At 34.3% G+C, this 26,601-nt stretch overlaps 3 protein-coding genes across 6 annotated transcripts; 1 reads left to right on the forward strand and 2 right to left on the reverse strand.

Moving 5' to 3' along the window:
- Window positions 1-9,708: 9,708 nt before the first annotated feature.
- On the forward strand, window positions 9,709-13,220 carry LOC18608164 (transcription factor GTE7-like). 4 transcript variants are annotated; one of them, XR_001926653.2, is made up of 4 exons: window positions 9,709-11,368; window positions 11,474-11,681; window positions 11,785-11,936; window positions 12,346-13,220. XR_001926653.2 is itself a non-coding variant. In XM_018115383.2 (3 exons), exons 1-3 carry the CDS (start codon window positions 9,932-9,934, stop codon window positions 11,841-11,843), a joined length of 1,704 nt encoding a protein of 567 aa, XP_017970872.1. In that variant the 5' UTR covers window positions 9,709-9,931; the 3' UTR covers window positions 11,844-12,318. The 4 variants fall into 4 exon arrangements, 2 of the variants coding, with proteins under 2 accessions (XP_017970872.1, XP_007042772.2); XR_001926652.2 differs by lacking the exon at window positions 12,346-13,220 and adding an exon at window positions 12,052-12,318; XM_018115383.2 differs by lacking the exon at window positions 12,346-13,220 and having other exon boundaries at window positions 11,785-12,318.
- A 149-nt stretch (window positions 13,221-13,369) lies between these two features.
- Window positions 13,370-20,331, reverse strand: LOC18608165 (DNA polymerase V family). The gene is made up of 9 exons (XM_007042713.3): window positions 20,125-20,331; window positions 19,283-19,890; window positions 18,830-18,955; window positions 18,553-18,750; window positions 17,509-17,736; window positions 16,293-17,417; window positions 15,625-15,912; window positions 14,857-15,289; window positions 13,370-14,626 (listed from the first exon to the last, which is right to left on the reverse strand). Exons 2-9 carry the CDS (start codon window positions 19,862-19,864, stop codon window positions 13,770-13,772), a joined length of 3,837 nt encoding a protein of 1,278 aa, XP_007042775.2. The 5' UTR covers window positions 19,865-19,890; window positions 20,125-20,331; the 3' UTR covers window positions 13,370-13,769.
- A 1,802-nt stretch (window positions 20,332-22,133) lies between these two features.
- MTHSC70-2 (mitochondrial HSO70 2) lies at window positions 22,134-25,417 on the reverse strand. The gene is made up of 6 exons (XM_007042438.3): window positions 25,158-25,417; window positions 24,676-24,737; window positions 24,509-24,587; window positions 23,836-24,402; window positions 23,140-23,760; window positions 22,134-22,939 (listed from the first exon to the last, which is right to left on the reverse strand). Exons 1-6 carry the CDS (start codon window positions 25,230-25,232, stop codon window positions 22,310-22,312), a joined length of 2,034 nt encoding a protein of 677 aa, XP_007042500.2. The 5' UTR covers window positions 25,233-25,417; the 3' UTR covers window positions 22,134-22,309.
- Between the last annotated feature and the right edge of the window lie 1,184 nt (window positions 25,418-26,601).

Genomic DNA, 26,601 nt, shown 5'->3' on the forward strand with positions numbered 1-26,601 from the left:
GCCCCTTCGGAGTATAAAACTTGATGCAAAAGGACTGTAGCGGTTATCATTCAAGATTCAACAGACTCTTCCTTATAGTTTGCACAAACTATTAAGGAATGACATGAACAACAGAAAAGTGAAAACCCAACTAGAAAAGAGAAGAGGCAAAGAAAGCTTAAGAGAAGAAATGAGGCAGAGGAAATTTGTCGAGAAAGCTTAAGAAAAGAAAAGCTTTGGTGTGTGTTGTCAGTGAGGGTATGAGGCTGTATTTATAGGCATGGAGGGAAATGAACGTTGAACTAGATTAGGGAGTTGAGAAAAACCTGGTCAGCATTTAACTAAGTCAAATAAACGTTGGAGCAAAACCAGGATAAACGTTGAGCAAAACTAGGAGAACCAGGTAAGCATGATAGAGTTTGAGTTTGATTTAATCAAAGGCTGGAAAAGCTTAAAAAAAATTAAAGCCAAGGTATAAAAAGTCCCTTGGGCACAACCCACGTGTATATTCGCACGCAGGGGGAGAAATCTAAAATTTCTAAAGGTTTGTCTCAATCTTGTGTGTGCGTGAGCTCACTACATTTTCCTTACTTACAACAAGCCCATAGTTGATTTTTATATATAAAACATTCACCTTTTATATATCTTGACAATATAAGATGTTTGAACCTTATGAAATAAGCTATTTTCCAACAATATCAACTTTCTCATTTCCCTCCTCTTTATCTACTAAACTTTGTTCCATATTCAAGTGCAGACAACTTTACAGCGATGGCTGGTTTTTAGCCTGATCTAATCACCAGTGGAAATGATTGGAATGAGATAGCTCTGAAGTTCATAGTCTTTGCATTTGCATTTGTTTCGCCATGGGAAGGCAACGCCAAGCAAGGTGACAGGGTGGTCTGAATCTTGTAGGGTATTGCAAGTACTTGAGATTTAATTACTTGCAACAGTTATTTGCCATGTTTTAAAAGAAAAAAAAGCACAGAAACTTGTACCAAAAAGTTTAAAGTACCTGCAAACTTCGCATGTAAAGGAAGGTCCCAAGTCGTATCAGCTTCCAAGATCTGCATAAAACTTCCATCTACCATTGAATACCAAACATTGCACGACTACCATTTTTAGTTTCACATCAATGAACAAAAGAAGGAAGCTCTATCAGCAACTATTCATCACCCAAATAAATTAAGTAGGCTTCTTGGTTTAATAGAGAAAAAGGAGAAAAAGAAAGAGACATAAGTAGCCGACCAATATAGTTCGATGCATCTTGATTTGTAAAGGTCTTTTACCACCCCCTTTGCTTTAACAAAAAAGTGGCACAGTAGTGATTTTTATACTCGAATTTGTAATAATTCAACCCAATTTTATATGATTAAGAGAAATTGCTTACACTGTTAACCTTTTGTGTTATCTAATTTAACCAAATTAACATGTCTCTAACGATCTAAACAGTAATAAGTTTGAATGGAGTGCCTCTGCCAGAGCACCGAATTGATCCATCAACAACAAGAACAATCAAATCTAATGCTGGTAGCAGTATTAGATTACCATGCCAACAACCTTATTTAGCCACTGGCAGCGTAATTTGGCCCTAGAACACCCATATATTCTCTGGCCACAGACAGGGTGCTGCTAAGGAAGGAGAATTCCTTTGAATTTATATGATTTGGCATGCCACGTGCATAACATATTCCACGGTGGCACCACATAGACAGTTTAACAATATTAATGTTGTAATTTCTCTTAACTGCACAAGTAGTTAACACGATGATCATTTACTTAATAGAAATTCGAAAGAACAGGGATTAAAATGCACTTCACGTCTAAGTAAAGAGATGGTTAGGACTTTTACCTTTCTGATTTAAGCTTGTTCAATGTTAAAACGACCAAAAAGATGTTTCATTCCCAAGATTTGGTGATGATCTTTTCTTTCCTGGGGCTGCTGAAAAAACAAGAGTAAGAAAGAATGAAATAGTCCAAGTGAGTCTGCTATAAATTGTTAGAGATTATTTCAAACAAAATTTATTCGATGAAAACTCGTGCATAAAGAAAAACATATAAATTTAGAGTTTTTTATTTTTTTTTATAAATTAAAAAAAAAAATCGAACACACTCTTTTAAATAGAGAAATTATGTATTAATTAATAAGTCAAATATTCGAACGCCAATCCTCTACTTTCATATTCATGATTTAAAAATTCTACAACAACTAGGATTTGTCTAGGAACAAAATTGAAATACCAATCCGAGCATAAAAGTACCAAGTTGGCTGCATAAGCAAAGAACAATAGGAAAGGAACAAGCTTTGCTTTATTCTATTAATGTGTTCAATTCAGCCTTCACCATGGCTTTTTATTATTATTATTATTATTAATGCTATCTAAACAAATTAATTATCCATCAATCTACATACATACATCAAGTTGTTATTCAACATTGGTATACTTGGAACCTTAACACAAGTTCAAACACGTTTTTGAGATTAAGGTTGAAGTCAAAAGAAATAGGAATATTATTTATGAAGGTACATCAGATTAATCCAAGAAACTCAAGGAAATAAGTACCAAAAAGAAAAAGAAATAAGTAAGCAAGATTTCGGTAAAATTTGAAACTAAATCTCGAAAGGTTTTTAAAATTAAGACATAATGTTTTAAAAAATTTATTCTTCTATTATATTCAATCAAATCTTTATATTTTTATTTATAATTAAATAATCTCTTATGGCTATCGATTAATTAATTGTAATTAAAAAAAATACCATGTGATTCTGATGTGGTGCTGGCATGGAAGGTGAAATGCTACATTGTCATGCCATCATTTCACACCAACGTGTTATATTATTATTTATTACGACATATTATCATTTCACATCAAACCATATTATATAAAATGACAAGTGAAAATTTTGAAAATAATAATTAGTCAAATATTAATTATGAAGACTTATTTAATTTAAAATAAAAGTAAAGAGATTTGATCGTACATAATAAAAAAATTTATATGAATTTTTTTAAATAAGTCATAAATATTTTTAGATATTATGTCCAAATATAATAAAAAATTAAAAAAAAGCAATCACTTAATAAAATTTAGCAAGCAATTTAATGATGTGTGAAATTTAATTAAAGTAATATTTGTACAAAGAATTAATTCAAGACTATTGAACAAGGATAATTTTATTTATGATTTTCATTGAAAACACTTATCTAAATAAAAATGTTATTTAAGTTTTGTATGCATTGTCTATTCAGTGATTGCTAATTAATTAATGGATGTTAATTTTCAATATAAACTTTAATCCCTTTTGCTTGAAATGGCCCTTACATTGCTTCATAATCTCTACCCCTACGTAACCAAAGGAAAGTGCAGGGAAATTAAAAGTAAGTCGTGGTCTAATCGGCCGTTATACCATAATTACCCTCGCTTTGAGTATTCCCCACGCGCTCTCAACTGTCCAGTCCTATTTAGCTATTTCCCATGACGGCACGAGCTGTGACCCTCAGCCGGGACGAGCTGTGACCCTCAGCCGGGACGGCGATACCGATTAGTAACCAACCTGTTTTGCAGCGTCAGAAAATGGGGGGGGAAATGACGAATCTACCCATAAAAATGTTTCATCACGCCAATTGCAATGTCGATGCCCGCCAAAATCAACCTTGGATCCCGCCAATTGCAATATGATATTTTTTGTGAGTAATGTTCGATTAAAAAATTAATTTCATTGTATAAATTTGGTTAATTCATAATTTTGGACATAAATGCCAATAAATCGATTTAAAATTTTTATTTTTTATTAACTGAATTAACCAGTTTAGTTAATTTTTTCCAATTAAATTTTATTGCCATTCTTTTTATATGGTTATACAATTTTCATCAATTGCATTGGAACAAGCAATTGAGCTGGAGAAAGGTTTATATATCACTTGAGCGATGAAGGTGTTCACTTATTTTCTTGTTGGAACTTTTTTATATTTCCAGTCGTTGAAAGTTGGAATAATTTTATTACCTTTCTTTACTTATTTTTGTTGGAATATTTTAGTGTGTTCTCATTTATATTTGTCAGAACATTTTATTGTTATTAAACTTATAGTATTGTTAAGATTTCATAATTTAATATTATTAATTTTGAAATTAATTTGGAAAATAAATTTTGAAAAAATTGTGCTTGAGTGTATTAAGGCTTACGGGTTCAAAAATTTTGATTAATTCATTACCCAACCGAATTAACAATCTGATTCAATTAATTAAGTAATATTTAATTATCAATCAATTTGATTAATTTTAAACAATATTCAATTATTTTGATTATAAAAATTCGTTAACTGAATTAATTGAACCAACTGTTTTGAACTCCTAATTATCTCTAGTGTATTTTGACTTAGGGGCGGATGGTGGCACAAAATTTTTAAAATCTTTTATTTATTATATATATTTTTAATATGTCTTCAAAATTTTTTTATTTAATAATTAATATATATAAAGAATAATAAAATGACTCCATGAGCCCCACTTAACTTTATTCTAATTTTTAAGTTTTTTCACACTTCTTTCTCTTTTTCTTTTTCTTTTCTTTTTTTTATTTTTATTTTATTCTCTTCTTTATAACTCATCATCAAAACACATTTCATTCTTAGAAAAATATTTATGAGCTTATTAGCTTGGATAAGGAATGACCACTCGTCACCATTATGTGAAATTAAGATGAGGTAAAGTTTTTTCTTATTTTTTTTTCTATTTATATAGTTATTATTTATATTCATTTTATTTGCTCATATGTTTTAAGCTTTTATAGATTTTCTCCTCCAAATTTCTACAAATCATCAACGATGTTCTTTTTTTTCTTTCTTTTTTGTTATATGGGTTCTATCTTTTGCTTACCGTGTTCTTCTTTTTTGTTAAGATAATTTTATTTTTTATGATTTTAGCCTTTAAAATTAAAAAATTATTATGTAATTCTCAAATATAAATTGTAATGTTGCACTATCGACTGTTACTTAAAATTTCATCAATATATTATTTTTTTTATTAATCTTGATTGATAGATTAATTAGCCTTATTTTGACACTTTCGATTTATACATCAACTACAAAGATAGTCTTTTCAGCAATAAAAATCATGAAAATAAAACTTTAGAATAAAATGAATAATCAGTTTCTTGTAGATAATTTAGTTGTTTATATTAAAAAAGATATCACTAGCCTTTTTAATATATAATCAATAATTGATGAATTTGAATATAAGAAAGATAGTCGAACACAACTTTCTTAAAAAACTATTGTAAGTTTTTCTTTTATTACTCATTTTGATTTACATATTATATAAAATTATTTTTTATTACAAATCTTTTAATTGTTGATTAAGTTGAACATATTAGTTTTAAAAATTTTTAACCCTTATTATTTCTCATCTTTGAGCACTTAACAAAAGTTAGTTAGCTCCACCCTTATTTTGACCTCAACAAAATAAAAAATGTCAAAGCGTATTACATTGTTAGTGCATAGAGAAACACAAATGAAGCATGCAAAAAAAAAAAAAGTATGCCACTTGTAGTTAAAATTCGACTAAATGCTCAATTTGGAGTTAAAATTTTGTAGTTTTTGTCAAATTGGGATTAACTATTTCAATTTTAACAATCAATAGCTAAACTTTTCAATTCTTTATAATTAAAAGCTAAGGTAAAATGTGTCCGGTGCTTGTAAAATATGCGTATGACGTGGAAGCTGATTTATCGTGTAAGATATGAAATAGTAGTTTTGTCAAAAAAAAATTTCTGTCAAGTTAAAATGGTTTAAATTATGGCATATCGTGTAACAACTTTTTCATCATAGCTTGAAACAATTAAATTTTTCAACATGGCAAGTAAAAACTACATTTTTTAACATGGCATGTAACAACTAAATTTTTAACACGACATATAATAACTACAGTTTTCAACATGGCGTATAACAACTAAATCTTTAACATAGTGTGTAACAACTATATTTTTTAACATGGCATGTAACAACTAAATTTTCAATATAATGTATAACAATTACATTTTTTAACATGATGTGCAACAATTAAAATTTCAATATTGCATATAACAATTACATTTTTAACATAGCGTGTAATAATTATTTCTAACATGGTGCGTAACAACTAAATTTTAGAATATGACGTGTAATACTACATTTTTTAACATGATGTTAACAACATTTTTTTCACAAAAAGTAGCAATAACATTTCCTAACATGTCGTGTAACAAAATTTAAAAAATTATGTGTAACAACATGGAACAACTTTTTCGACATGCCATGGAACAACTTTTTCAACTATAGCGTTTAACAACATATTATATAGATCTGACCTCTCACATATTTGCATATTCTGAAGAAAAGTTCACAAACATCAAAAAATCATATAAATCCTGATATATCAACACTTGGTACAAAACATTAGCAACACTCCATACAAATCGTTAATAAGTTAACATCTAATGAAAATGGTTGCCATGTTATTAGCTCACATGATTTTCTATTGTGCATAATATATGCTCCATCCACCTGTCAACTTAACCTTTAATTGTAAAGAATCGAAAATATATGTCCCTTAATTGCTACAATAGAAACGTTTGATCTTTCATTGAAAAATACCCAAATATTTTGCCCCAATTTAAGTATTTAGTCTTAGAAGTTCAAGAATTAAAGCTATAATAACTATTATTTATTTTTTAAAAAAAGGGCCTTCCTTTCCTAATTACTACAAAATAAGAAAATAAGAATAATGTTAAAATTGACTCTTCTCCACTTAGCAATAAAAGGCAAGCTTCAAAACAAATTCAAGGAACAGATTCCCTAGCATCATAAACTCAAGAAGGCCAGAACTCTATGCCTATATACATTAATTAAGATGATATTTATAAATTAAATTTTATAATTAATGTATTATCTTTTATTAATCATGAATTTGGTGCAAAAATTATGTTAAATGAAAATTTATTTCTTAACTTATAAGTACTTGTAACCAAAATTTTTTTATTGTTATTATAAATTTTTATATAACCAACAAAAATTTTGCGGCAATTGAATTAATTAGTGTAATCAATGTTATTGTCTTTTTCAATACATGCATGTTGTATTTATAAGAAGCCTTAATAATAGAAACAATATACATATGTATTAATATGAATTCAAACAAGTCTACTTGATGTGAATTTAAACTTTGAAACCTAATCGTAGGTTTTTTCGCCTGATATGTATCTTTTTAGTTGAATATAAAAAAATTTCGAAACTCTAAATTTATCATTTGATTTTTTTTTGCGATTAATTAATTCTTCTTATACTTATTTATATCAAATTAAGTCCTTCTGTGGATGGAAACATGTTGATACCATTAACCCTCTTTGGTAATGTGGTTTAAATGTTATCATGTGAGAAAAAAGTAGTGAAGGAGAACAGAAAAAAAAATTAAAAAATAAAAAATAAACACTTTTAAATTTCTAGTGCACGGGTAATTTTTTTTATGACATCATTGTCACATGAAAAAAAAAATCCACATTGATATTTAGCTAATGCAAGTTGTAATTTTTTGTCCATGTTAAAATTTACTTGAGTGTAAATAAATATTTAATAATTTAATTAATTGTAATAAAAAGACGATGACTCATTAGAGACTTTTTGTATTTAAGCCAATTTATTTTTTTTACTCTTTAATATCATTACTTTGGATTTAAATATAGTAAAACCTCTATAAATTAATATCTTTAAGATCATGAAAATTTATTAATTAATCAAAATATTATTTAATCAATAAATTAATAATTTATTAATTTATACATTAATTAAAAAGATTAATTGATTGGGGTATTCTTTTTTTTTTCAAAATATCGAACTTAATAAATGTATTATGCATTGCGATTATACGAATATTACTTAATTATCAAATTACGAATTATCATTATTTTATATATTTGTTTAATTAAAACAAGTTTATGAATGTAAGTAGTCTTATTAAATAGAAGTCATGACTCTATCTATTTTTTCAACAAATTAAAATTACATTCTATATATACTTAATTAATATACTTCAGAAACATTAAGTCAAGCAAAAATATTTATAAAAAGAACATATAATATCATAAACGGTAAAACTAAACACAATGACTTTTTGAGATGTAAAGAAATCAACAATAACGAATGAAATACGTTAAGTATTATATGGGTACAATATAAAAAATCTAAATTGTATTAAAAAACAATTGTAACAGCATGTGTTTAAAAAGTTTAACTTGCAAGTGAGCTAAGCAATATTAAATATGATCAAGACATACTCAAAGCAACAATCACATTACATAATTTTTTTTTACAATATGAGAATACTACACTAGAGCATTTTAATGCATTAAGAAAAGTTAGAGATAAGATTTAATGAGATATCAATTTGAAGAAGAAACAAATAACATTGTAGTCATATCAAGTGAGACTTACGTGTCTTTTTAAAATATACTATCTTATAAATTTAACAAATTATTAATTTATCACGTTAGTTTTAAGACGAGATCAATAAAAAATATTATTTAATCGAGATTATTAATTTACCGAATACTAATTTATCGAGGTTTTACTATAGATCTCAAACCTTAATATACATTATAATATAAATTGGTATTGAAAAGTAACAGAAGTATTAAATTAAACAAGGAATACTGTTTATAATTTTTGGTACTAACATGTAAAGAACATGGCCTACTAAATGTTTTCTTTTTCTGTGACAATTTCTATTGTTTACCTCCTAGACATCTAATGACATGACACATCTGAGTTGCTACTAAATAATTTCTGCTATTCAACAATGGGGAATATTGTACCGCAACAAACTCCAAAAACTGAATATCATCAACATCCTGGAGGGAGACAGAAGAAAAAGAAAGAAAAAAATATTAGAGTAAAAAATGACTAGAATTAATGTGAAGAAATGATTTTGTAGGATTTTATTATAGATAGAATGGAGAGTTGGTGAATGATGGAGGTTCTAGAAAGCAGGTAACTAATTAAAAACAATTTAATTGATTTTTTGCAGAAAAATTTGGTTAGATATTCGGAAAGTTGAAGCAGAAGTTCATATTAGACACCCATGGTCAAAACTAGTTTTACCATGGGAGGATTATCCACTAATAACGACATTAGTTATTACTAATTGTTTCCATAATTAAAATTATTATGGATAATAAACAGTTGAACACCTGAAACCCGAAAAGGAATAATTGTAACACGATGATGATATTTTTGAGGCAAGTGAGGGTGATTTAGTAATTTGATTTATCTAATAAATCATTTGGTTTAATTTACGATATTGCCCTTTGTGTTTGACACGCTCCTCACACATGCCGTGTGGCTTCCGGCTTAAGCCGGACCACCCAGGTGGCTTTCCGTCCACGTCATCAGCCGGTGGGCCGCACCCCCATAAAAACCCTAAATTCAAGCCACATGCACCCCAAATTCACCCCAAACCTAAACCCAAATCTACGATCCCGATCCACGGTCTTTCCGCTACACACGTGTCCCAACTTCCCCATCTCAACCGTCCATGCCAGATCATCTGTCCAGCCTTCTGGTCACCCCCCAAATGCCTAACAACCCTTCGATCAAGAAGAGGACTCCATCTAACGGTCAAGATAGTGCCCGAAACTCCATCGGGCAGATCTCATCGCCTTTAAGAAGCGAGCCTAGCCTTCTCTTGTTCCTCGCTCATCAAGGGTTAGATCCCAAACCCTAGTCTTCACGTATAAAATTTTTTCAAAGAAAATAAATTTTAGGTTTTTCCTATCTTAAATTCCTGGCTACATTGGTTGGCGGGGCGCGTGCGGGCTTCTGAGGTGGCGCGTGGAGTCCACGCTTTATCTCGTTCATGGTTTTAATTTTTCAATCCGAATCGGGAAACCCTTGCCGGAACCCTGCCGGCTCCCGATAATTTAATGGCATCGGCCGTGTTAGCGAATCGAAGTGAGTCAAATTGGCCACCGCAGCCGAAGAGCAGTGTCGCTAAATTCATGGGCAAAGTTCCCTTCACAGCAACAAAACCTAACCCTAACCCTAAATTCAACAAGAAACGTCAATTGCACCAGCACTTGCCGCCGCCTGACGACGTTGCTGGCCACGTCGTCGATGATTCCCCTGCCGTGACCCAATCCGCAGCTTCTGACGACGCATCATCGATTAATCGGAAGCTAAACGATTTCAGCTCTGGGGCTTACGTCAGCTTCCACATCAGCTCGTATTCGAGGAAGGAGTTGATCGATCTGAAGAATCGGTTGGTTGCCGAGTTGGAGCAGATTCGTGAATTGAAGAATCGAATTGAGTCGAATGATTTTCACGTTAGATCCAGCTCCACCAAGAAACCCATATCCAAAAAAAACATTTCAGGTAACAAACGGCCTTTGCCCCCAAATTTCAGCAAAGAATTGAAGAGATTGAACCCTCAAGAAAACGGAAAAGCATCGACGACTCATTTGATGAAAAACTGTTCCCAAATTTTGAACAAATTGATGAAGCAGAAGTATGGGTACATCTTCAATTCGCCGGTCGATGTCGTTGGGATGGGTCTTCATGATTATTATGATATAATCAAGAATCCGATGGATCTGGGCAGTGTTAAATCGAGGATGGCCAAGAATTTTTATGGGTCTCCGTTGGATTTTGCGGCTGATGTAAGGCTGACCTTCAATAACGCGATGCTGTATAACCCTAAAGGGCATGAGGTTTATATGCTGGCTGAGCAGTTGCTTGCTAGATTCGAGGAGTTTTTCCGGCCGCTGAGTTTGAAATTGGAGGAGCAAGAAGTGCCACAAGAAAAGGGTTATTATGAGGAAGAGTTACAGGCGAGTTCTTGGGATCATGGCGAAGCTGATAGGATGAAGAAAGAGAGGGAAAGGAATGGGGAGAGGAATATTGATAGGGATGATTCGGTTAATATTGTGGCAAGATCTGATAAAATTGGAGGGGTTTCAGGCTTTGTTTCAAACCCAAATGTACCACCGCCTCAGTTGCAGATGCAGGCGCCGGCAAGGGTGGCTTCACCTGTAAGGGCACCGCCAGTGAAGCCATTGAAGCAGCCGAAGCCGAAGGCAAAAGATCCAAACAAGAGGGAAATGAGTATGGAGGAGAAGCAAAAGTTGGGTATTGGATTGCAGAGCTTGCCACAGGAGAAGATGGATAATGTGGTTCAGATTATAAGGAAGAGGAATGGGCATTTAAGGCAGGATGGGGACGAGATTGAACTCGATATAGAGGCAATGGATACAGAGACGCTGTGGGAGTTGGATCGGTTTGTTACAAATTACAAGAAGATGGTCAGCAAGATTAAGCGGCAAGCGTTGATGGCAAACAATGTGGTGTCTAATGACAGCAATAGGGTAAGCACATTGTGATTGCTTGATGTCTAACTGATAATGTTAATGCTTGAATTGTATCAATTTGATGAATTTATATTTGTATTGATTGGAAAATGATGGAAAAAGCAGGAGGAGGTAACTGTGGAGAAGATTGAGGTTGCAATGGAAATGAAGAAGCCCAAGAAAGGGGATGCAGGCGAGGAAGATGTAGATATTGGGGATGAAATGCCGATGAGCAGTTTTCCACCTGTGGAGATTGAGAAGGATAATGATCGTGCTAGTAGCAGTTCTAGCAGCTCCAGCAGTTCAAGTAGTGATTCGTCATCTTCAAGCGGTATCACTCTACTCAATTATGAATTTTGGAATAATGGTTTTAGGAAAAAGAAAAAGTTGTCTGTGGAGAAAAATGCTTATTTTTGTGAGGTTATTATTTGCAGATTCGGACTCTGGGAGTTCGTCAGGAAGTGATTCTGATGCTGATGATGCGCGATCTTAAGGACATGGATTGAAGGATGGGTTATATGTTTTTGAAGCTTGTGAGCTGAGATTTTGGGGCAATCCAGGAGGAGTTGGGTGGGATATAGATGAGGTAGATTTTGCTAACATTGCTAACAAATTGAAAATTAGATGTGGATTTCAGTAGAGTACTAAATGTTGAATGTATGAACCTTTTTTTTTTTTGTTTCTTTTTTGTTGTTGTACAGGGTGGGTTCTTTAAGTGTGTTGTGTGAATTGTAATGGTTGCTCTCTTCGGAGGAAAGAAATTGATGAGAATTGGAAATGGGGCAGGGCGCCTTGGCCGGAAGAATGAATGTGGATTTTAGTGGGCAGGGAAATGTAGTGAGGAAAAGAGTTAGAGATTGGTAGAAGATAGGTAGGAGGGAAAAATAGTGGGGTTGGAAAAATACTTTATTTGCATTTAACCCTAATACTTGAAATTTCAGCATCAATAGAGGCATTTACAATTTTAATCTTGCTTCTTTATTGGTTGTTGGTAGGCGTGGCATGTGGCAACAGACTCAAATGCAAAATTTTGAGAGTGCATATTCTTTCCTTGGTAAACAAGAGAGATTATAACAGGAATGGTGGTTGTAGCCTTTATATTATTTATTATTGGGGGAAATGATGGGGAAGAAGATAACAGTAGAAAAGTAACCCTGCACAAGTTCTGATTAAATATGGAGAGGAATTGATGAGAGAAGGCAACTGCCGCCTGCCTGCCTTGGATTCCAGAGGATGGGAACATGACAAACACATGATGGTTGCCGCCTCCAGGGAAAAATGGTTCTCAATCGCCATTTATATGCGCTTTGCCCGATACCCGTGCGCCATCTAGCTCAAGGTCCAGAACTGGTTAGCTCTCGTTTGCTGATCAGCCACTTTGCTATGCCTGGAGGTGGTCTGGCGTTACTGTTATTTCAACAACGGCAGCGTCACTCTTCCTACCTTGATTATCCGATGAGTGAGAAAAATATCTACAACGCCTTTGCTGTTGTCGTGTATGCAAGTTTCCTCTATTCTACATTTATATATATATATATATATATATCTAGAGAGAGAGAAGTGTTTGATAGAATGCATAGTACATGGTATAAAACTTACAATCATATCGTATGACCAATCCGCTAATTCAGCAAGAAAATTTGAAAATATCTATTTAGAAGCAAGCCAGGTGATGTTCAATTGGGCAATAGGGTGGCACCACCACCTTGTTGACATGGTCAACATATAGCACCCAAAAAGGGTTTGAGATGCTGACAATAACAGCAATGGAGAGTGGGGACGGCGGTTGGCGAGAGGAAGCTTCATATTTTTCATCATTCAAAAATACGTGTATTATTCTCATGAAGAAATAAAAATCCTTTCTCTTCAATTCCCAAAGTAAACAACGCAGTATCTTCAGTGATCAGATGCTGCTGTATGCCAAGATATAGATACTTAACTATGCCCACGACTCTGGAACATCGACACTGACTTGCACAGATAAGACATGTATATATATTCTTGCATCAGGGAGTAACATTTGCACAATCAACACAACATTAACATTGCATAGAGCATTAGTGTGAGAAAACAGCTAGATGACAAATAGGAGCAGCCCGTTCAATACAATCAGTGGCAATTTTATTGATAAATTAGGCCTGAATGTCAACAATTTCTCTCCCAGTGTGACCACTTACAAGAAAGCTAAGGAACTGGAACAATAACCACCGACAAAATTTTTTCAATCTCACCAAGCGAGTCTTCAGGTTACTTGGAGCAACAATCAGGAGAGATCACGTGTTCCTCAAATACAGCTATATCTATTTGAAGCCATACTGGTTGTAGCAATGAGACTGCCACCAAGCCACTGTAGGCAGCTGAAATCAGGCTCCCTTTCGTAAGGAGTTTCCACAAATATCTATTATCTTACAGCTGGCCCTCATTCCAGCTTCTTCAACTTAAGAAAAAGGGGACCGAGTTGAGATTCACAAGAAGGACGAGCATCTGGTCCCAAACATCTCAGAAAAGCCTCGGTTAGGTCTAGTGTTGATATCATCTGGAAGATCTTATCACAAAATTTGTGCACTTCAGTTTTTCTCAACTTCTTTTCAGGCATCCTTGTTACCAACCTCTCTATTAAATGACTTAGACTCTGCAGATGGCTTTTCAAGATTTTCTTTGATGCATCCCAGTTGCTTTCACTAGGATTCATTGGAACCTGCGACTTCAATACTTCAATCACCAAATCAAGAGCCTCGACCCGTCGAAAGTCTGATTTTGCATTGCCACATTTGTCTAACAGCAAGCTAAAAAGTTGATGGCCGATCCTAGGATTTCTTCTAAATATTTCTTTCAAAAATCCAGATTTTATTTGGGACTTTTTACTGTCAAAATACCCCACTAACACAGCCTGTAAGAGATCAAAAACTCCCTGCAATTCAGCATCTGAGAAATTTCTTGCCTCAATGATCTTCAATATCCAGTACGTTGAATTCTGAGCAAGGGAAACAATCATTTTGTGCCTGTTCAAAGAGGCTGACAGCTTCTTCTTGGATAGGGTGCTAGCAGATTTCTTTCTCTTGAATGGTTTTGATGCCAACTTAAGGTTTTTCTCCAATAGAGATTCAAGAGTAGACAATTGCATAGATTCATCCTTGGGCAACTTCTTTTCTTTGAATACCTTCTTCTGAAGAATACTCCATATTCGCTGCCCGAGTTGTTCACTTCCATCCATAGTATGTGGATTGACAAATGCCTGAGCCAACTTAGAGTACACTGTCAGGACTTGGGGCTTACCTGGATTAGAAAGATCAAAAAATAAGTAATGGTTAGAATGCTGTACATAAGTTGAAGGTAAAACAAAAGAAACACTTCTTCAATGAAGTATCTAGATCACAAAAGTCAACATTTCCTGAACTAACAGACAAACCAATTGCAGAAGTCACATATTCAAATTGGCAGCAATTGATCATCACAGGTGGCATTTGACATTTTGTTAAAGATAACTCAAAGCAATAAACACTTGCCTCGATTTTCATGCAAGTAAATTTCCAGAAGTGAAAGAACTCGCAGTTTGAACACGACAAGCTGGGACTGAGCAGTTTCACCACCAGCCTGGTTCTTTTTCTCTTTAAAGATCTGGGCAAGATAAGTGTCCATGCGGAACATTGCATCATCATCCATTCCTCCATCAGAATCATCAGAATCTTCAGGAAGTTCTTTGTCAGCCCCCTCACTGCCAACGACTGCCTCAGAGTCCTCTGATTGTTCGTCACTCTCAGCTGTTTCAGCTGTCTCAGCTTCATCAATATCCTCATCTTCTTCAATACCAAGAAGGTCATCATCGTCATTTTCACTGCTTGCTTCCTGATGTCTAGCAGGTTTTAGGTCTTTCTTAATTATCCGCAACATACGCAGCAGTCCATCATCAGTGACATCACCACAGAAATATTTGAAAACCTATAGATAATACATGCCAAACTAAATACCATATATGATTTGTGAAAAGACACCTATACTAAGACAAATGAAAGTATCTTCTATAAGCATAAAAAAACTTCAAGTTGTTCTAATAAAATGAATAGTTTTCAGGAAAACTACAGCTGAACAGTAAAAGATATAAATATAATCAAGAAAACATTTAATTAGGAAAGAATATTATGAACAGTATCAATAAGAGGCAATTATAAACGTTAAACAAGGGAGGAATTGGAAAAAATTAAGGAGTTGCAAAACCAGAACAAAGGTATAGGATATAAGACATGAATGATCCTGAACAAGTCATTGTTGCACACCTGCTCAATAGCAGACCGCATAGGGGCTGATGACTGTGGCAGCAAGGAAAGCAAAGTATCCACAAGAACATCCATTAATTCTGGCGCTGCATCATTGTCCAACTCATCTTCTCCAGATGAGTCGAGATCATCAGGAGCTGAAAAAGCTTTCTTACAACATATGATAAGTTCAGAGGCTGCATCACAGAATTCCCCAGGTCGAAGGAGCACTTGGAGTACCAATAGGATAAGCAAGTACCTCAATGCATGCAGTTTATTTGCATTGCTGCTTAGCCCACAGTTCCTTTCCTGCCATTAAACAAGCATTCAAAACCTGTAAATTGCTCCAAGAGTAAATAGCAAAGAAGGTTGAAGACGAGCATTACTAAAGTTACAAGTTGCAAAACAGATTATATCATACAAGAAAACATTCCCATTGTTATTCACCAGAGATAAAGCTTTGTCTACCATGTCAATAAACCATGAACAAATAGATAAGTGTTAAAAAAAAAAATTACTAGGCAATAAAACCAAACTTACCTCAACCTTTCAGTTGCTAGCCAAGTCAACAAGCATGTGCAACAAAAATTGTTCAAGAACATAGATTAAGTATAGAAAATTATCCCAAAATCAGAAACATACAGTCAAAAGCATTGATTATTATTAGCAAAGGAAGAGAGCAAGCTTACGTCTTTATAAAGTTTACTGTCCATTTCTTGCAATTTTTTGACTGCCTGTTCATCCTCATCACTTACAGTTCGAAAGAGAGAAACTGAAGGAATGTTGCGTAATGTGCTAAAGAAATGCATAAAGTAGCAGCCAAGGTCATTTGGCTCAAGTCCATTAGCCAAAGACCGTGGCTCCTCAACCTTTTGAGCATTTGCCAGCAGTGATTGGAGTTGTTCAATGCACATCCTGCAAAGAGCAATTGAGGTGGCTGCTTTTGGCCATCTAAATTTCTCCTGTAATTCAAATGAAGTAACTTCATTGCCCAGAGATGCAGAGAATAGACCTTGAACAGCTAGAAACTTCAATATTTCCTTTTGCACTCGGAATTTTGCTTCAGGATCCAACTTTAAATGTTTCAAAACACTAGGAAGAGATTCTATAACCCAGCTTTTCAAAAAATCAGCATTCCCCATAATTCCAATAGAATCCTTGTCCTCAATTGAGCCTATCTCAGAATTCTCATCAGTTGTTTGACTCTGATCTGACGGTTCCTCAGAAGCATGACCTTCATCCAAAAACAAGTTAATCAAGTTCTGAACAAATAGCATGCAACCTGTTTCTGTTTTGAAGTCTGCCACTAAACCTTTAACTGTTTTCGTCTTTGTAACACAATCAAATTTTCCATTGCTATGCTTTTGAAAGGCCACAATAACAGCTATTCTTCTGACATCATCATTGCTAACCCAATCTAACAATTCTTTAAGAAAATGCTGCACAACTTTATACAGCCAGGAATCTTTTGTGGAAAGTATATCCATCAAGCACTGAACAAGTTTGTAGGACAAAACAACTGGTACAAAAGAGGAAGGTAATCTTGGCAGGAGAAGAAGCAGAACATCAAGTGCTAAGTGTTTACGATCGTGAGATGACAGAAGGAGGGATCCTTCAATAACAACCTCACAGAAACATTGGACGTTCTTAACAATTTCTTCTTCTGAAGAGCTAGACTTGCGACCCTTTTTGTACTTCTTAAAGGAATTAGAAATCGATGCTACATCTTCTGCCTGCAAAACGGTATCAGGTAGTAGAACATTTACCAGAACAGGCCACAAACAGTGAACCCGGGGTTGACAAAATGTGGATTCCTGCCATATTAGAAAAATACTTTTAGAACATATTTAAACTTTATTTTTCTCAATAATTATCCCTGCAGCATACAGATGCATTAAAAGTTACCTTCAAGCAGTTATCAATAGAGGATAGGTAATCAGCAGAGAAAAGTTTGCTTGAGCTGAATGGATTTGGCAAAAGTTCACCGAATGATGTGCTGTCAATGGACAATTTTTCACGAATTTTCAATGCTAAAAGCAAAGCATCTGGATTTCCAACATTAATGGCTTCTTGGAACCATTCAGGAATTCCTGGAGCTTCAAGAATATGATCAATCAATGCTTCATCAGGCAGCTGCAAAATATAGAAGTGTTACTAAATACTGAAACATCTACATAACACATTATGCAACCAGAACACTTTTACTGACATGAACCTTGCCAAGACATACATACACATAAGAATACTTACACTGCCAGCATTATCATTGCCAACCAAGAAATGTATACAGTTATTAGACATCACAAAGATAAAACAAGTGATAACATAAAATAGAAGCAAGGACAAGGAGGTAGAAAATGTACAAAGAGAAGGAAGAAAAAGGAGGGAGAGGAAAAGGAAGAAGGACAAAAAAAGATAGCACTAAACAACTTAAAGAAAATATGTCCCAAGACATCATCTATCTATCCATTTATGAGAAAGCCACCCTCCCATAGGAAAATATTTAGAAAAGATAGCCTCTTCATTAAGTTCATGACAGTAATTCTGGTCGTTTTATTGATCTAGCATAAAAAAATTAGACAAAAGTTGCATGAGAGATAAATAAGTTCAATTGTAATTGACTTGCTAAACAATAACAAGGAAGATTACCAGTCAATAGTCATATTATGCTTGCAAATTAAATACATATGAAGCAGTTACCTAGTATACCATTCAGTCATAAGAATGTTAATTAAATTCTTTATAATGATACATTACTAACCATTGCAACAACTCACTAGTATTATTATTGACATGAACAAAAACACATTACAACTGTTGAAATCTAATGAGTCAAAAATTCTGATTTTTAAGTAGCATAGATTTAGAATTGTTACAATTCCCCCACATTCTGGCAGCTACAGTAAGAATATTTTGAAGAAAAAGGCTATATACTCCATTAGGAACTACCTTTCCAACAAATTCTAAAATGATTGAAACTGCAGGCTCCTGCAAATATCGTTTTTTTGCAGCAAGGGAGATAATAGCACTCATAAATTCCTTGATGTGCAGAGTATCTTTATCAGAAAACCACTCTTTAATTAGTCTGTCAGATCGAGCAAGAGCACCGTAAGCAAATAAGCGACCCAGGAGGCAATCCCTTACTTCCTGCAGTATAAGAAGCTACTTGTTGACCATTATGTGACCAGACCACAACCTGATATACAATGGGGAAAGCAATGCCTACCTGACCCTTCATCGATGATGTGACTTCCAACAAATCAACTATAAGTTTCAACAAGGAGTCCACTTTAATGCTAGGAATTGTGGCCACCAAAGCAGTCAAACCCAATGCAAAACCCTGTCTAGCACACTGCAAAACCAGCGGCACAGCATATATTGCCAACAATTAGTCAAGTTAAGTTATCTTATGGTGGCCAAGTATACTGTGCAAGATTACATGTGCACCTCAAGTGCTGGATGTTACACTAACTTCAGTTAATAACATAGATGGCATATACAAAGCATATGTAAATTGATTGCTCTAAGTGTTCTAGAAAAAGAATTTTTAAACTAATTTATTTTTCACATAAGTGTAAGCATATGACAGCCAGGACAAAATGCAAGATTTAAAGTTCTAAAACCTTAAAGGAAATTGCATGAATTTGTCTGAGACAAAGAATAGAGATAGTGATCAAACCTCTCTTGATGAAGAAACACCACGTATCAGTCTACGCACAGCATATCTCAAAGATGATGCACAGTTATCCAAGCCATCATTCTTTTGAGCTTCCAATTTCAAAACACCCTCAACCAAGTCCTTGTTCTCCAGCCTATCATATGCCTTCTGCACCTCCTGCAACTCTGTCACCAACGTTTCCACAGCTGATTCTCTCACAGAAGAATTTGCAGAGGCCAAGTCCTTAAAAACACTGATATGGAACTCAGGCAAACCAATAGTTGATGAAGATGCCACAGGTTCCCAGGCATCATTTCTTTTAGATTCAAGATTCATTTGTTTGGGCTGAGATTCCTCATTTTCCAAAACTGAACGCCGTCTCTCCTTGTCTAATTGTTTTCTCTTCTTTTTTCTCTCCATTGGTTTAATGGAACTAGGAACAGAAGAAGGGGCAGCAACCCCATCTCCCATCTGTGCATCCGTTTTGATAAACATCTTACTTTTCTTATCGGAAGGCATCGAAACTGTATTATCTGCAGCTAAATCTGTTTGACCCTCTACCACTTCCTCTACAGAGTTGGTGCTTCTTTTCTTGCTACCCATTAAAAAACCCTATATCCGAAAACCGCCTGCAATAAATAAATGGGCATCAAAATCAATTTTCCAAACCAAGAAAGAATCAATACATAATAGAAACAAACGCATAACCTTTATAACAAACAATGCTATAAGTAAAATGGGTTAAATTTTCAACAATAAATGCATGAAATTCAAAACTCTAAACCATTCGCAAAAGTAAAACCAAATCTGTATAGACATATAAAGAAAAAAAAGGAGGAACCATTCAGTTTTAGGCTGCTTACTTGAGCTAAATGTTAAACCTGAAGAAGAAAAAGGTTTAGAGTTGCGAGAGCATAGGGCAAGAGAGATAGAGAGAGCTGACGATTGGGACGTGTCTTAGGGTTCTGGAGAAAGCAGTGATCTTTCTGGGGGGCGGGAATTTAGGGTTTAACGAGAGGGTGGCAACTGGTAAATACGTAAAATTGTTTTGGTTTAGAAGAGTGGCGCCGTTTGCAAAAGAAGAGTAGAAGGGAAAGGAAGGGAAATCGGATATTGCATGGAAGCCTATGCATTTCTCATATATTGTGAAAGTACCCCTTTTGTTAGTTTGTTTTGCGAGTAGGGCCGGAAGTGTCCCGACAACCCTTGGATGCAGGAACCAAAGCCCAACAGGGCTTTCATGTCTTGCTTGAAGGCCCAACTTGGGCCATTTTAAGGGGAGCAGTACATATGAACAAGTTCAATGCTTTATAAAAACGCCCAAACCCATATAAAAACGGGTTGATCTTATCCAACCCTATGAAAACAGCTTTCAGCCTCGAAAAATTTTCTAATTAAAAAGTTTACTAGTAAATTTTTATTAATTAGTATAATGACCCTCAGTCACTCCATGACATGATTTGGTAATAATCTTTAGGAAAATGTTAAGCAGTGACATATTTAATAAAAGAAATTTGTAATCAATGCATTGCTACTCCTTGAAATTGGTGAAAATAATGTAGTAGATACAATTTTTATTTTAAAATAATAATTTTGATTTATTTATATATATATATATAAACACAGTTAATCAAACCCCATTCTCATTTGAAAAAATTACCAATATTTTATGTTTGCATCAACATATACAACAAGTAAAGTAAGTAGAATAATTTAAATTTAGGAATATTAATTGAGGAAAAAGATCCTAGTAATCCTTGGGAGAATGCTTGCCCCAACCTTACAACCTCAGAAACAGCTCACCCATGGTCCCAAACATTGAAGAAAAGACTTGGTTAATCCAAGGTAAGATCCTTCTACAAAATTTACGCCCTTGATTGTTTTGCTGGCATTCTTCTTGTCACCCATTCCTTTATTATATGCCTCAAGACCCCCCCAAATGGCTCTTCAAATTTCTCTTTCGCTGCTCTCTTCCTGCTTTCACAGTACTTCATAGGACCAGCTGACTTCAATAGTCCAACAACCAAAGCAAGCCCTTCAACTCGACACAACTCTAATTTTGCGTTGTTGCCGTACCATTTTTTCTATCAAGAGAACTCTCCATCTTCTGTTGAATTTCTAGTCCGTTTATTCGATATGTTAACTAGAAGTTGTTAATTGAATGTTAAGGGAAGAGTACGTTTAGGAAGAACATGTTCATAATTGGAAGAAAAAATATGTTCATCATAAGAATAACACGCACTTTAATTTATTGTTTATATTAAGAAGTGGATGAATATTATGATTTAAAAACATAACGAATCTTAATGACATTTAACCGTTTTAGAAAATACGATAAGAAGAAAAACATTGTATTTCAAAGAAAAAGTTAAAAAAGAATATATTTTAATTACTTACATATTTAAACAATCAAATTTACCTATCTTAAACATCTCAATAGTGAAACTAACCCATGAATAGAGGATACATGTTCTAAATTACTTTCATTTTGATCCATATAATATAATTATTTTATTCTCATTTTATAAAACCACTCTTAATCAAATAATAAATTAACTAAATTCAAGCATCTCCGATAAAAACGACAAGACCCTTTTTTTTATCAGTATGCAGTCTTAATCTCCATTTTTCATGTATCTCTCCCTCTCTCTCTCTCTCTCTCTATATATAGATATTGTGTATGTGTGTTAACGAATTGAGAATAGAATCCAATCCAACCCCAGTGAGAAAACTAAATGATCGGATACTGTTATATATATATATCTTGTTGCACCTCGTTGGAATATGGTAAATAATGGGCACAAGCAGCCAAAAAAGTAACACGAAGAAAAGACGGTCTTCACAAGTCAAGAAGACCTAATTATTCTCGCGCTTTCAGAAAAATTTTGAGTTATCTATTATGCTGAAAGTGTTCGGGACTCAAAATCCTAATAGGCTTAATACATTCAAAAAAAAAAAAAAAACCGCTAAAAACCATATGCATCAAAAAAGCAATATCATCATCTTTCGCAGCGGTTCAATGCCGCTCAAAAGAAACAACTAACAGAATCACTTTTTCACCTCCTCATATTCTGCCTCTGGGGCCTGGTCACCACCTTGAGCACCTCCTGCAGAACCTCCTTGCGCCCCACCAGAACCACCAGACATGTGCTCCCCAATCTTTGAGACAGCTTTATTCGCTGCATCAATCTTGGCCTTGATCTCATCAACATTTTCTCCTTCCATTGCCTTCCTCAAATCTGAAACAGCATCCTCAATTTCTTTTGCAATTTCACTAGGAATCTTGTCCCTGTACTCATTCAAGCTCTTCTCTACGCTATAAATAGTGGTGTCCGCATTGTTTTTTATATCAATCAGAGCTTTTCTTTGTTGGTCTTTCTGGGCATGCAACTCAGCTTCCTTAACCATCTTCTCAATCTCATCTTCTGAAAGACCACCGGATGAACGGATGGTAATCTGCTGTTCTTTCCCAGTGGCCTTGTCCTTGGCAGAAACAGTAACAATACCATTGGCATCGATGTCAAATGTGACCTCAATCTGAGGCATGCCTCTAGGTGCAGGGGGGATGCCTACCAATTCAAATTCACCCAAAAGCTTGTTGTCAGAAGCCATTTCACGCTCACCTTGAAGTACCTTGATACCTACTTGAGTCTGGTTATCAGCTGCAGTAGAGAACACCTGTAAACCAAGGAACCCCCATCAGACATGAAACAAGAAGATAAATATCATTCATAGAAGACATGATTGAAAGCCAAAAAAAAAAAAAAAGCGCCAAAAAATGTGATCAACTTATTGTGTGTCGACTGTTTAAGCTTATATAACATAGAATGTCTGTCTACTAAAAGGAGATAGGCAAACATTTTGCACCAAACACACACCTGACTCTTCTTCGTTGGAATGGTTGTGTTCCGGTTAATAAGCCTCGTGAATATACCACCTAGTGTCTCAATACCAAGTGACAGTGGAGTGACATCAAGGAGAAGCAACTCTTTAACATCTCCACGAAGTATACCACCCTGAATTGCTGCTCCCATAGCAACTGCCTCGTCAGGATTCACTCCTTTGCTTGGACTCTTCCCAAAGATTGCTGAAACTACTTCTTGTACTTTAGGTACACGTGTCATCCCTCCAACAAGAAGAACCTCATCAACATCCTTTGTAGAGATGCCAGCATCCTTCAAACAATTCTTACAAGGAGTCTTAGTCCTCTCAATCAAATGATTTACCAAAGATTCAAACTTTGATCTGGTCAGTGTGATATTCAAGTGTTTAGCACCAGAAGCATCAGCTGTTATAAATGGCAGATTAATTTCAGTCTGAGATGTTGATGAGAGTTCGATTTTAGCCTTCTCAGCAGCTTCTCGCAGCCTCTGGAGTGCAAGTCTATCCTTTGAAAGATCAATTCCCTCAGTTTTCTTGAATTCACTCACCAAGAAATCCAGCAAGGCATTGTCAAAATCCTCTCCTCCCAAGAAAGTATCGCCATTTGTTGCTTTGACCTGGATGTGATAGTTATTAGTACAGTTTGCCTAAACATTGCTAAAACAACACTTCTTAGAAAAGAACAAGCATACCTCAAAGACTCCATTAGAAATCTCCAAAATTGAAATATCAAATGTTCCACCACCAAGATCAAAGACTGCAATGAGACCCTCCTTGTTGTTCATTCCATATGAAAGCGCAGCAGCAGTAGGCTCATTAATTATTCTCTGAACATCAAGACCAGCAATTCTACCAGCATCCTTAGTTGCTTGCCTCTGAGCATCATTGAAATAAGCTGGAACAGTGATAACTGCTTTAGAAACACCCTTTCCAAGGTAAGACTCTGCAGTTTCTTTCATCTTGGTCAAAATAAAGGCCCCAATTTGGCTAGGAGAATATTGCTGCCCATTTGCTTCAACCCACGCATCTCCGTTGGGAGCCTTAACAATCTTGTAAGGAACCATTCCCATTTCCTTTTGTGTCTGGGAATCATCATATCGTCTACCAATCAGACGCTTGGTTCCAAAAACTGTATTAGTTGGATTGGTCACAGCCTGTCGTTTTGCAGGGGTGCCCACTAGTAACTCTCCCTTTTGGTTGAAGGCAACAACAGATGGTGTGGTCCGTGCACCTTCAGAGTTCTCAATAACTTTGGGATTCTGTACTCAATAACAGACTCAATCAGAGACGATAATGAAATAACTTCACCTTCCAAAACTAACAGAAAAATCGTTAAGAACATCCGCCTACTGGTCTAATTTTTACCTTTCCCTCCATGACAGCAACACATGAGTTTGTTGTCCCCAAATCAATACCAATGACATCATTTCCAGCAGGTTTTGAACTGCATTAAAGGAAAAGATCCAGAGTTACATTGAGCAATGACAAATTTACAACAAATACACAATAAGAATAACCCAAACCATGGTTACCTGAAAGCTCTAGAGAAACTTGCCCAATTAATTCCTCCTGAGGCTTTGCCATTGCTAGTAAGCTGCACAACAACCACATAAGCATAAGTCATTTCATTCACTAAGAAGCACTTGGCAAATGAACTCCAATTACCATTTTCACAGACTTAACTAAGTCTCAAATAAATGAAAGATTAAACCAGCTTGCTCCAAAGAGCCACTTGGCTATAACAACAGTACCTCAATTTTCCGTAGAGAACTAAGCTCAAGTTTCAAAAGACACAAAATCAATAAACAAAAAAGGCTCACAAAAGTTCCACTTTAAATGAATTTAAAAAATCCAACATATCTCCTGCTTTTAACCAACCTCCAGATTAAATGACACAACACAAGAATATCTAGATAAATTTCCCCTTTCCTACCAGAAAACACAGATCCATCAAGCAAATCACCAAAAGCTAACAGAAAAGTTTAAAGCAAACATTAAAAACCTGGAAACTTACGCATCTATAGGCGGAGAGGGGTGCAGAGGCGACGTCACGGCGTCGAAATGAACGGAGTAGAGCTGCCGTAGCCATGGCTTTAACTTAGTGAGAGCAGGGAAGGATCGATGAAGACAGAGATGGGAAGTGCTTTGTGGGTTAATATAAAAGGTGAGGAGAGGTTTCTAGGGTTTAGGATTTTGGAACATGCAGGAACTTATTTTATTTAGTATTTTAGTATTTAAGATTTTATTTAGTTTGAATTTTTTTTTATTTTTATTAAGATTTTAGTATATTAAATTTTATTTATTAAGAGGAAGATTTTTGTTAAGAGTAGAATCTTAGTTTTTTTTATTGAATTAGGATTTATTTGAGATAGTATAAATAGGTTATTATATATTGCTTTTTTATATTGAACTTTTATTTAAATTTAATTAATTTTTATTATTTCAAACCAAATTAACTTTATTCAAATGAATTCTAATTGTTTTAAACTTTTCGATTACATTTAATTCTAATTGTCCAAAACTTTTGATTATATAAGTGGTTTTGTGTTTGATAAAATATTCTTATTTTTAAATTTTGATCGAAATGATAAAAAGGGTTATTAATTTTTGAAATGAAATTCCGTCTAAAAGTGTAAATACCGTTAATTAAAATTATAAAAAAATTAAAATATATTTTTTTATTAATTAAAAAATTATTATTATATTTTTTATAAAAAAATAAAATAAAGAATGGAGCACCGATCGGTGCTCCTTAGCTTGATGCTCCCCAACTCCCCATGGGTCGGAGCTCTCGGGGGAAGGGAGCTCAATCAGGGCTCCCTAAGGGAGCTCCGGTGTTGTCCATATGGGGAGTTTTTTTTTAAAAAAAAAATTAATAAAAAATAATAAAATTATATAAAAATAATTATAAAAATTAATTAAAAGTAAATTTATTTTTTTTATTCTTGTCATGTCAGTAAATTGAAGAGAATGTTAATAGTTGATTAATGATTAAATTTATGTGTCTAATAAAAAATATTTTTTAAAAATAAAATATTTATTTTAAAAATTAATAAATTTACGTGTAATTTTAATTAAAATTTAAAAATAAAAATATATTATTTTTTTATGAGGTGGAAATGGTGATTAGAGACGGTTTTCTGGTAGGATATAGAAGGTTCTAGATCAACGACCAACGCACCCTGCCCACCTTTTAACCTTTTTCTCCAGTTTTCACGGTCAATGTTACGCCACGTCATCGAAACCTGATCTTATGGTTGAATGGAGCCACAGCATTTCCATGTTTTGTTAGATTTGACTTGGAGAAGAATGGATATTGAGTTTTGTCCATTTTAAAGAGAATATTGAAGGCTAAGAACTAATTTGAGTGTCCCAACAATAATTTGTAATTACAGATTTTAGGAATAAATTTTAATTTTAACTAATTGCAATTAGGATTATTATTTTATATTCTGCGA

This window comes from Theobroma cacao, chromosome 2 (assembly GCF_053813885.1).
Source record: "Theobroma cacao isolate CCN51 chromosome 2, ASM5381388v1, whole genome shotgun sequence".
NCBI classification, from domain to species: Eukaryota; Viridiplantae; Streptophyta; class Magnoliopsida; order Malvales; family Malvaceae; genus Theobroma; species Theobroma cacao.